The 12,677-nt window shown below is 42.2% G+C and overlaps 1 protein-coding gene across 1 annotated transcript in view; it reads left to right on the forward strand.

Moving 5' to 3' along the window:
- LTBP1 (latent transforming growth factor beta binding protein 1) overlaps positions 1-12,677 on the forward strand; it is a 343,539-nt gene that overhangs the window by 184,151 nt on the left and 146,711 nt on the right. Inside the window, exons 7-8 of the mRNA XM_068129074.2 lie at positions 1,855-2,093; positions 5,604-5,706. Of these exons, the coding sequence (XP_067985175.2) occupies positions 1,855-2,093; positions 5,604-5,706 (342 nt within the window). The remainder of the gene's footprint in view (positions 1-1,854; positions 2,094-5,603; positions 5,707-12,677) is intronic.

The raw sequence follows: 12,677 nt of genomic DNA on the forward strand, positions 1-12,677 counted from the left end.
TAGACACTATGGCACTGACACTTGAAATTTAGCTCAGGTGCCTCCCATTTCTCTTGATCATCTTTTTTCCATCTTTCTCTTTTTCTCTGGCCAGACGGAAGCCTCTCCTCAGTGAAAGACGCATGAAAGCCGGCTTGGAGTTTGCAAAAAAGCACCTAAAGGACTCTCAGACTGTGAGAAACAAGATTCTGTGGGCTTTCATGTGTCTTTCACTGAGGAGAGGCTTCCGTCTGGCCACTCTGCCATAAAGCCCAGATCGGTAGAGTTGCAGTGATGATTGTCCTTCTGGAAGTTTCTCCCATCTCCACACAGGATCTCTGGAGCTCAGCCAGAGTGACCATCGGGGTCTTGGTCACCTCTCTTACCAAGGCCCTTCTCCCCCGATTGCTCAGTTTGGCCGGGCGGCCAGCTCTAGGAAGAGTCCTGGTTGTTCCAAACTTCTTCCATTTAAGAATTATGGAGGCCACTGTGCTCTTGGGAACCTTCAATGCAGCAGAATTTTTTTTGAAGGCTTCCCCAGATCTGTGCCTCGATCCAATCCTGTCTCTGAGCTCTGCAGGCAGTTCCTTCGACCTCATGGCTTGGTTTTTGCTCTGATATGCATTGTCAGCTGTGAGACCTTATGTAGACAGGTGTGTCTCTTTCCAAATCATGTCCAATCAATTGAATTTACCACAGGTGGACTCCAATCAAGGTGTAGAAACATCTCAAAGATGATCAAGAGAAATGGGAGGCACCTGAGCTAAATTTCAAGTGTCATAGCAAAGGGTCTGAATACTTATTCATTTTTCCAGTGATATTTCAGTTTTTTCTTTTTAATAAATTTGCAAAACTTTCTAAAATCCTGTTTTCTCTTTGTCATTATGGGGTATTGAGTGTAGATTGATGAGGGAAAAAATGAATTCAAACGATTTCAGGATAAGGCTGCAACATAACAAAATGTGAAAATGTGAAGGGGTCTGAATACTTTCTGAATGCACTGTATGTATAATGAGGTATAGATGAACTGATTAGATTTCGGGCGTCATGAGGTCAAAGGGCAAAGGTCAGAGATCTTGTTAGATAAAAATCCTGTTACTGCGATAACTTGTGAACCAGTGATGGAAATCTGACCAAATTTGGTACACTTATGTAGAATGATGTAAAGATAAACTGATTAGATTTTGGGGTCAAGAGGTCAAAGGTCAAAGTCTGTCATCGGTCTATAACTTGAGAATGGATGAAGTGATCTAATTCAAACTTTGTACAGATATGCATAATAATGTAAAGATTAACTGGTTATAATTTGGGGTCAAGAGGTGAAAGTTCAGAGGTTCATGTCAGGTAAAAATGTGATAACTTGAGAACAGCTGAATGAAGAAGAAGAAGAACCACCTTTAGAGGCTATTTTCCCTGCAGAGCAGGGGGTTTGGCCTTTTTTGGGCACCGTGGTTCCCTTTTTGAAGCAATGTTATATGGCAGGATGCCTTTCCTGCCGCCAACGCTGTTAGTTGCCCGCCAACGCTGTTAGTTGCCTATTGCGACACACAGGGAAATACCAGTGAACTGGTACTCAATTTGCACGACCTCGGAAGGATGACAGGTTGAGTCAACCCTCCTAGCGTTAATTCAGCGATCAACCGGGATTCAAACCCAGGATCCTAGGATCCCAAGCCGGCACCCTAACCGCTAAGCCAACGCCAAGCTTTTGAGAACAGCTTAATAGAATTAAAGCAAAGTTGGTACAAGTATTATTATGATGTAATAATTTGGGCGGAGGCATGTCGGTCGACGTCGTGACGTCGAAGAGTTTCGGTTCTAGTTGTTTGCTTGTTTTTATTTTTTCCCCTCTCCTGCCTTGTTTGTGGAATCGAGGTCGGGTCATGTCTAGCGTGATGAACGTGCATGTGCGACACCCGAAGGAGGCATCGGTGCAGGTGCATGAAGTGTCCCGGGTTGATAGTTTTGGCCAGCATAACAATCAGAAGCAGCAGAACTGGCAGAGCCACACCTATCAACTGCCATACAATCGGCAGCAGCCGCAAGTTCCACAGAGACGACCTGTTGCTCAAAATCTGGGCCGCTGTTTTCAAGAGATCAGTCCGAGTCAGCAGGTGAGACTTTCTAAAACCTTATGCCAGATGATTTATAATCCATGGAGGCTTTTCGATAAAATTGTACCTTATGTATTTTCACATCATGTTTGACAACTTATTGAAATAAATAAATTGATTTTGTGCACTTTTTTAGAAATATTCTTAAAATACGACTTCCTTGGGATGCTTCCATTTTTATTTCTAGATTTGTACTATAAGCCCCCTAGAGTGTTTGTTTCTACAGCCATCTTGTCCACCCCATGCATCCTTCCCTACCCCTCATTCCTCCCCACACCCATTTATTTGTCTACGTCTCCCAACATCTTGTCCTTCAACCCTGCTGTTGGTGTTTCCCCCCTCCCTCTCTCCACTGTCTGTCTTGTTCTGTTGCGTCCTGATCTGTTCGGTATAATAGCTCTTCCATGAGCCTTGACCTTGTATTGGAATACAAAAAAACAACATATTTCAGGCAAAGAAAAGTATGTTATGACAGCAGTGCAGAATGTCATGCTCATTATGTTTTACTGTATGTTAACTCTTACTACCTGTGATGATGCAACCTGCCTGTGAAACACTGGGGTGACCGTTTATAGCTGGCCCGAGATTCAAACCAGACTAGACAACTCAGAGGCGAGTGGAGATCCTGCCAAGCTCTTATTAGCCGGAGATGGCCATTAGTACACAACATGCGATACCTGCATTTGTGTATTTGTTTGTTTCTTGTGTGTGATATGTTGCCTGCACAGCAACCACTTTTTGAGATAGCATACAGTGTGACCTGCTTTGAGAATCTCATGCATTTGAACAAGAGATGGAAGGACTGACAAGAGTGAAGAACAGAATGGAAATAAAAGAATGAATATTTTTTGCGAGAATGGATATTTTTCGGAAAAAAAGAATTTATTTTTTTTCTGATCAAGTTCAACCTCTGAATGCTGAGCTACGATTATTACATCCAACTGGAATGACTGACAAAAGTTGAGCAGTCATAAATCTGAAGGATTGTGAGGTTTACATGTAATGGTTTTTTTTAATTTGAATTTAAAATGTACCTTTTTTTTATTATAGGGCCAGAAGGATCGCCCTATAGGTCTGTCCACTGGCTCTGAGCTGCCTTGTCTGGGTTTGAATCTCGGCCCAGATACAAACTGTCACCCCAGCTGGTGTTTCACATTCAAAGTGATACATCAATGGATGCACCATCCATTGGAAGGATCTTGAGCCGGAGGACCCATCTGCCATCACTGGTCATAGTTGGATGTTAAATATTCCATGGTGTCTTCTGCAAAGAAGAAGCAAGTTACCGCTGGCACCGGCCGGCCAAATTCCAAATTTGCACACCTACAGTCAAGTATGCTGCCGCAGAGGAGCGACCTGTTCTGGATTGATTCTAGTTTGGAAACGTTTCTCGACTCGATGTGATATTCCCCAGAGCTATGTAAAGGGAATGGGCCTTTAATTATTAACTGTTATTAGTCCCCTACCGGTGTACACCGGAGGGGATATAGGTTTGCACGCCGTCCGTCAGTCCACCAGTCCGTCAGTCCATCAGTCCGCCAGTCCGTCAGTCCGCCAGTCCACCAGTCCGTCAGTCCGTCAGTCCGCCAGTCCGCCAGTCCGTCAGTCCGCCAGTCCGTCAGTCCGTCAGTCCGCCAGTCCGCCAGTCCGTCAGTCCGTCAGTCCGCCAGTCCGTCAGTCCGTCAGTCCGTCAGTCCGTCACACAAAGAACAGTTTTCCGGACTTTTTTTCTACACTCTTAATGCTAATGATTTCAAACTTGGTACATGGTTTCCTCATGATAAGTTACAGATCAAGTTCGAACTTCACGACGTTTCGATCATTTTTGACAAAGTTATGGCACTTTGAACTTTGGGAATTCTGATAATTCTGATGATCCTTAACTCAGTGCCATTTAAAGTTTTAATTTCCTTTAAAAACCAATTTCTCTGCAATAATTGGACCGATTGAGATAAAATTTTCACCATATGATGGACTCGGTCTGTAGAATATTTTAATGGTAATTATGACGTCACAGGTCACGTGGTTCGGTCGCCATATTGTTTTTCGTGAAAACACGAAAACCCATTTTTCTCTGCAACGGCTGAACAGATCGAGGCCAAACTTTGCAGGCAGAATCGCATACCCATGACGAACAAAAAAGTCAGCGAGCATGACGTCATGCGTCACATGGTTTCAGAGTTATGACGTTTTTAAGCATGAACATTTAAAACCGAGCCCCTCCCTCATTTTTGATCCAATCGAGGGGAAACTTCACAGATCTGTTCAGCATGTCAGTCTACTAAAATGTCCTTTTGGAATTTGCGATAGGGCACGTGGTTTGGCAGATATCGTTAATTAAACGAAAAAAAAAATGGATATCTCTTGAATCGGTAGTACCTCAGACCGTGAGTTGATAATAATTTATATAATTCACACAGTGCAATACGTGCAGGCTGCTCCACGGAGCGACCTTGGGGGCTTATCAACGAGGTGAGGCGTGACACACGTGTCTCAGCATACCTCAGATCAAGTTTGAAAACCAGCATCATACCGTGCATAAATTTGCATATTCGATCATTTTTGACAAAGTTATGGCACTTTGAACTTTGGTAAGGGACATGTATTGCAGCGCAATACTCAGAATGCTTGTTAATATTGCATTTCATTTCAATTTTTTGCATGCTGATGAGCCAAATAGGTGGGCATATGCAAATTACTTTGAGTGAAAAGGGTGGAGGTGAAATTGAAAATTGCAAATTGAGAAGATGAAGGAAAGTGTAGAAAAGTGAGTGGAGTGTACTTGCCTCTGAATCATCTTGCCTGGGTTTGAATCTCGGCCCAGCTACAAACTGTAATCCTGGTGTCTCGCAGGCAGGTGAGGCATCAATGTGTGTGCCGTCCCTCAGATTGATGTTAAACTGGGCGTCCTGTCTGCCAGCATTAGTTGGTGGACGTTAAAGATCCCGCGGGCTCCTTCATAAAGAGTAGGCAAGCTATCGCTGCCACCCTGGTCAAATGACAAATTCATGCCCTAACCTACAGAGGGTGTTGCATCAGCAGCATAGCCGCACCCGAAGCTAATTATACTACTCGCAGCCATGTGCCGCAAACAAAAAGAAAAAAGAAGAAGTGGATACGTTCCAGGAGAGAAAAGCAAGATTAATGTCTGGGAATGGCGGAAATGGAAATAGGGTACACCATATCCCTGCACATCGTAAGAGGCGACTAAGGGTTGGCGTCAGGAAGGGCATCCGGCCATAAAAACATTGCCTCAAACAGGGAACCATGAGCTCATGGGGCCTGCAAGGCGAACCCCCGCCCTAGCGGGGAAAAATGGCCTTAAAACGATCATTCATTCATTCAATGGTGGAAATGGCGAGAGAAGGTGGTGGTCAAAAATGGCACTTTTTTTTCAAGAATCTGTTGATGACCTCCAGAGTTAAAACCTGAAGTTTAGCTTTTATTACTCCAGTTGACCTTGACCCCTGATGGTAACGCTTACCCTGCTTCTCGGTATTCTTGTTTCAGTGCCACAAACCTCTTCCTCATTTGGTGAAAAAAGATGATTGCTGTGGTAGCGTTGGAGCCTCCTGGGGGTTTAGCAAATGCAACAAGTGCCCCCCTAAGCATGGTGAGTGTCTCTGTTCTAAAATACAATAATTTATAGCAGGTTCATTCTACAAGAGCAAAAGGAATGCTCAAAATGTTTTGAGAGCAAAGATACAAGTTATTTAAAATGCAACATGAAATTATTACGATGCTTTTTCTCTTTGCTCCTTGACATTACTTATCTATAAGTATATTCCGATGCATTTAACTCTGCTGCCCATCTACTCACCCATTCCCGGACCCGTGACCACATCACCCCCGTCCTTTACAAGCTTCACTGGCTCCCCATCTCCCAGAGAATCCAGTACAAAATCCTCCTCTTGACCTACAACGCCCTCCATAACCTGGCCCCATCCTACCTGGCTGACCTCCTCTCCAGACACACTCCCACCCGCAACCTCCGCTCTCCTGACCCCCCCCCATCCGGACCAAATTCAGATCCTGGGGGGACAGGGCCTTCTCCATCGCTGCTCCCACCCTCTGGAACTCACTACCTCACACCATCAGAGACTCCTCCTCACTCACCACATTCAAAACATCACTCAAGACCCACCTGTTCAGCACTGCATTCAACATTCAACCCACAGCATTTAACCCCTGACTATCACTTCTCCTTCTCCCTCCTTTTGCTTTAAATATTTCCCTATTGATTGTTGTCTTTTTGCAATTGTTGTTTACATGTTTTGTTATGCATTATGTTTTGCACTCTGTCAAAGCGCCTTTGGGCTTCATGAAAAGCGCTATACAAAATAAATGCATTATTATTATTATTATATTGATTTACTATTTACTCAGAGATACTTGGTCCATTTGTCTTTCAAAAATATTGCTCAACAGACATAAAGCTACCGCCAAACCGTTTTTTCACAATGCCGTCAACCAATTTGTCTCTTGCTAATCCGATGCTACTTGATATTTGTACCAACCACCATGCATCTTTAACCTGGCTTCAAGTCATTACCTGATCTGACATCTCAAGTATCACCTGCTGGCACCACATTTTTGTACAACATAATTGATTAAGCGTTCTGCTGTGAGAGATGCTTCTAAGTACTTGTGAGAGCATAAACTCGAATCGCTTACCCAACAACTTTGTTTCCCTAACAAACTATGTCGTTTGGCTTTTTGTGACAGATTTTGTGAGTGTTTCTCAAGAATCTTACAAAACCTTTCATCGAATTGTTTCTTTTCAATGCCTGTAGCTGCTTGCGCGTTCTGTGTCACTAATTGAGTGGGAGTTTGCTGCTTCTTTTTTCCTTTTGCAGTTTTTTTCCTTCACTCTGAAGGTCTCGGCCTTATCCAATGGAATGCAATTATCCAGAAGGTCGTTGATATCATATGATATAACTGCAGCCTACACGGCACTTCAAGTACACATTGGTCAAGTTCTTTATTTCAGTACACATTCCTTAGATGTGGGCTCAAAACAACAACAAAAGACTATTGAGCAAATAGAGCTGCAGTGTAGCCTCAAAATGTGTAATAAAATATGTACAAAATATGTACCTGTTGTCATGGACAGGGAACACCTTAAAGTTTGGCCGCGTGTACGTGTGTGCGTTTGTGTGTGTGTGTGTGTGTGTGTGTGTGTGTGTGTGTGTGTGTGTGTGCATGTGTGTGCGTCGGTCTTGCTTTTAGTATTCTATGTCCTCGGGTGGGTCTTTTAGTATTATATGTAGAGAAGAAGAAGAAGCTGGACGCTTTTACCTGACGCGATCCCCGAGCTGTCTTCAATCCTGTGGATATTAACTCAAACGAAAACGGAATTAAAATGTACAAAAATAAACAGGTTTATTAAACGGAAACCGAGAACAATGAAAACGCGATGCTCAAATAAATGTCCTAAATTTGAACGTCCCCACACCAGACTTACAATACACACAAAGGAAGAAGAATTTTAGTATTCTATGTATCTTCAATTTTGCATGGTTTATTCAAATTGGTCACTGATGATCCACAAACTGGCAGTAAAGCTATTATGGCTGATGAATGGTCAGAAAGTTTTGGAATTGATTGCACTTTTTCCACATGTCACAACTTTTGCTATGGATCCACTCACTTTGGGTAATGGTGGTAGGCTTTCTGGTATGCAGATATCTTGAAATAGTTGCACAATTCTCTTTGTAATTATATAACCTGAGTTTCAACTGGGGCAATCAATTTGGTAAGAGAATATTTATTGACTCTGCCAATTGTAGTTAGGAGAATATGTAACAGAGATTTCTACATACACTAACAGAGCCTACCCGTCACTTCACTGATGGACCAATTAGTCGTCCTGTTTGCCAAAATAAATTTACCTGTGCGAAGAGTGCTTAATTTAACCTCAATGTTAGCCAGGGAAAAAGGGAATTATAACACCCTCTGCCACCACCACCAGCTGACGCTACACAGTACACATTTACATAGAGAATTTACCCCCCCCCCCCCCCCCCGCCCCCGGGCAAACACCTGTGAGGCCTCGGCCACATAGCCTATGTTACCCTCCCCCCCGCCACCCCCGGGCAAACACCTGTGAGGCCTCGGCCACATAGCCTATGTTACCCTCCCCGCCCCCCCCCCCCCCCCCCCACACACACACACACACAAATGCATAAACACATACAGAGAGAAAGAGAGAAATCGATAGAGAGAGAGACAGAGACAGAGAGAGATACATACATTCATGCAGAGATTTTTCCCTTTTATCGGTACGGATAAGATATGAGATATACTATATACATGTGCATATAACATATATACATATTTATATATGTATACATGTATATTATATATATATATATATATATATATATATATATATATATATATATATATAGATATATATATATATATATATATATATATAGATATATATAGATATAAATAGATATATATAGATATATATAGATATATAGATATATATATATAGATATAGATATATAGATTTTTTTTTTTTTTTTAAATGTACTAGCAATGGTACCCCGCCCTGCGGGCGGGGCTTCAATTGGGAAGTCCAAATGAAAAGGTGAAATATCAGAAATTGAAGGCTTTTTATTTTAAACGATTCATATAAACATCCGTTGAATCATATCACATGCAAATCATCAAAATCTAAACAGTACATGGCTAAACAGTACATGGACGGTCATGTACCATGTACGTCTCGCGTCTCGCTCGCTCTCATGTTGTCCCGATAATGATCCTTCCGCAGGTTCATCGATGCAAACATTGTTACGACTTTTACTTCCTCAAGACAGTCAAGTTCACTCATATTTTTGGTGCACCGGCACGAGCCGAGAACGGCCCGTGCAGGGGCTGATCCGAGGATCTCATCAAACCGTCCGATCGGTAGTAGCGACGGGCAGTGTGTACAAAGGGCTGGGACTTACTCAACGCGAGCTGATGACTCGTGCTTACTGGGAATTCCTCGTTCGTGGGACACTGTCTCAAGCCCCAGTCCCCATCACGGATGGGGCTCAGCGGTTTACCCGAGCCTGACGGCGAAGGGCAAGATACACGCTGGCCTGTCCAGTGTAGCGCGCGTGCGGCCCCGGACATCGAAGGGCATTAAACGTTAATTAAACATTAAACGTTCATTAAAGGATTACGAAACGAAAAACATTACGAAATTAGGTTCACACCGTCACGTCAAACACTACTGTGAACACATACATCGTCACAACATCGTCACAATGAACGTTATGCGAACGCGAATGTTATGTGGGAGTCCAAACCTAAGAGTAAGAATGCTGGAGACCAAAGCTGAAATTGGGAAAACTAAATAGCCTATTTTACTCCCAGGGGTCTCAGGATTACCCACCCAAAATATCTTTGCGATCGGTTCACCAGTTTTTACGGTACTTTCGAACAGACAGACGGACATTTGGTGAATTATAGTAACAACAACAACACAACAACAACAACAACAACAACATATATATATATATATGTGTGTGTTTGTGTGTGTGTGTGTGTGTGTGTGTGTGTGTGTGTGTCTATGTCTGATGACATGTAGTGGGTGGGGCCTTTGGTATTGTTAGTATGCAGTGAATATACAGGGTGTTTAAATAGCTAGTTTACGGAGAATTCTGTTCTATCATTGAGATTACTTAACTTTTTTTTTTAATTGGATAAAACTTTTAATGATTTGAACAGTTTAAGTCTACAATTTATGTTTGCACATTGTAAAAATAAAAATATTCTTTATCTAATTTTTTTATGTACTTAATTCGAGAAAATTACAATTTTTATATTGTGACAATACATTGATAAGCTGCAAAATGATTAATGTGTTTCCACATCTAGTGAGGTCTAATTCAGTTTGATCTTTTGCCAACATCTTGGCTTCCACATCAAGGAAAGATCCAAATGTGTTCATCGAGTTATTGGCTTGTCTTACTCCCAATCTGGATCTCTTTACACACAATATGCCTGTAGAACGACGAACCAAAACGTTCTTTTTTATTTTGACGAACAGCATGAGAATTTCAAACTAATCAGTGCTGAATCATTTGCTTATTGCAGATCGAGATGCTTAATTCCTTAAATCCTCTGTTAAATTGTAGACTGCGCCAGCTGGCTAAATATTTGAATAGAAAACGGCTGCGTAAATAAATGAATAATTCCAATTGTGGCTCACCACTGCACGTCTTGTACGTGAATGATGTAATAGCTGACTGCCTGGTGAGTTGAACAGGATATTACGTCACGTACTGCACTCCCTGCAACCCTGCTTTGTGATGGAATCCATCTTTGCACTTCTGGGGTAAAACAATCGGGTGAACCGACAATACAGCGAAGCAACCCAAATGATTTTATATTGTTTCTCTGAGCAGAATATTTACAGTGTTGTAAAAAAAACAAGTTATCAATATAATGATGTTTGGCTCGCCACAATTTAACCAAAAAGGTATCACATCACTGACTAACACAACTTGCTTGGCTTACCTGCACCCCGGCCTCCCAGCTTTCGAGGCCTCTGCTGACGGTTCATCCTGTAGCCAACACTCGTTCAATGAAAGTCCTTGAGGCTTCCTTCCAATACAAGCGTAATCTGTCCCAGCTGATAGTATGACTTCACTACATCCCATGGTGAGGGTTTCTAATGTTTCGCCATGATAATAGCTAATTTAGGAATTTGAGAATACTATAAAGGATTTGCCAGAACCTAAAAATTAAAAAATATGTTGCGGTTCGATATTGTAGTGCGGTTACATTATTGTGGTTTTTCATAGGTAACATTTCAAGTAACCCATAGGGCTTTTATGTGCCAACCACATACAGTATATGGACCTAGTATATCATCACAGGTATATCAGGTATATTATTACCATCAATACAAGAGCGTCACGGTAATTCTCCTGCCACACACTCGGGTTCCAGAGCCTTGGAATCCCAAATCCTTAATAACTGCTGAAAGTCACCACTTCTGGGGTGTGATTCCAGTGGCCTTGGAATTAGGCCACCACCATACCCTGTGTGAAGTATTTGATCCCATTAATAGTTTAAATCTTTCCGATGCAACTTCCACCTTAATTTTCACGTTATGAACTCTTATAGCAGCGCATCCCTCAAGGCAAGTCAGTCAGGATGTATTATTCTTGAATATTTATTCACGCCAGGTACAATCGCCTTTGAGCTGTCTATGCTGGGATTTCATCTCGGCCGAGTTATAAACTGTCACCCTGATGTTTTACATGCTGGGTGAGTCATCAATGTGTGCACCATCCATTGGGAACGAATGTTAAGCCAAAGGACACATCTGCCAACACCGGTTGTTTGTGGACTTTCAAGATCGCACGGTGTTTCTTGCAAAGTGTGGGGAGGTTTTTGCCAGCATCCTGAAACAAATTCCAAATTCCTGCCTCCTTCATTCGAACGTCGAGCCTGGCCAACTGTTTTGTGAGAGACCTGGGCCAAAAACATGATCTGGCCGACTCCACAAGAAGTTGGGAATGATTGGGGCTGCTAAAAAAAAGTAGTAGTAGATGCTACATGAGAAAGTAGATGCTACATTTACATGAGAAATTATAACAGCACTCAGTAGAGTGCATACCTCCGCCAGGCTGATTAGTGTACATGTTGTACCCCACTGATAGGTCGGTTCTTCATCTGGACCTTAACCAAAATGGAATTGGCTTGTTATTGTCACCTAACCAACGATCAAATTCACTTAGTTGTGTCGTAACTCGTCTTCAACTTTTTGAGATATGATATATAAATAGTTTTTGGCCTTATCTCTCGATTTTAGAAATCAGGTCTATGTTGACTTTTTGACTTTAAACCCAATTGGTGGTTGAATTCAGTGACCTGAGATGCAAATCCTCTTCAAATTTCAAGTCAATCTCATTAAAATTGAGGATTTTAGAAATTCCCCCTAAGCTTTTGACCTATGTTGACCTCAAAAATAATTGGTGGTTGAATTCAGTGAGCTCATATGAAAATTCTGTTCAGATTTCAAATCAATTGCATGAAAATTGACAATTTTATAAATTTTGGTCTACGTTGACTTTTTGGCCTATGTTGACCTCAATAATAAGTGAAGAGTTTCAGGCTGTTGTGGTTTCTTTTCTTCATGGGTCTAGGCTCATGGAGGAGCTAAACAATAGGTTTATAGACGACCAATTAAGGGTAGGGATGGTTGCATTTACACAACTAGGACGTGCCCGTACGTGGCGTACCCGTAACCGTACCGTACCCGGAACCGTACCCGTACCGTACCCGTACCCGTGACGTGCCCGTAATGAATATGTACAAAATATAAATATGTATGTACTACAATCGATCGTACCTTACAACAATCAACACAGATTGCAACGTCAAATAAATGAAAACGCTCTCAAATGTGCCGTCCGAGGCAGCGTCTGCTCGCCACGTTCAGCGTCACTATGACTATCCGTAAGTCCGGAAGTGACGTCCTCATTTGACTGTCCGGAAGGTCGCATATCGCAGTTACGATGAATCGCAAATTAGTTTTAATTAGTTTTAAAACATAGTTTAACGCCAACATAG

Source organism: Myxine glutinosa, chromosome 9 (assembly GCF_964187855.1).
Source record: "Myxine glutinosa chromosome 9, kmMyxGlut1.1, whole genome shotgun sequence".
Classification (NCBI taxonomy): domain Eukaryota; kingdom Metazoa; phylum Chordata; class Myxini; order Myxiniformes; family Myxinidae; genus Myxine; species Myxine glutinosa.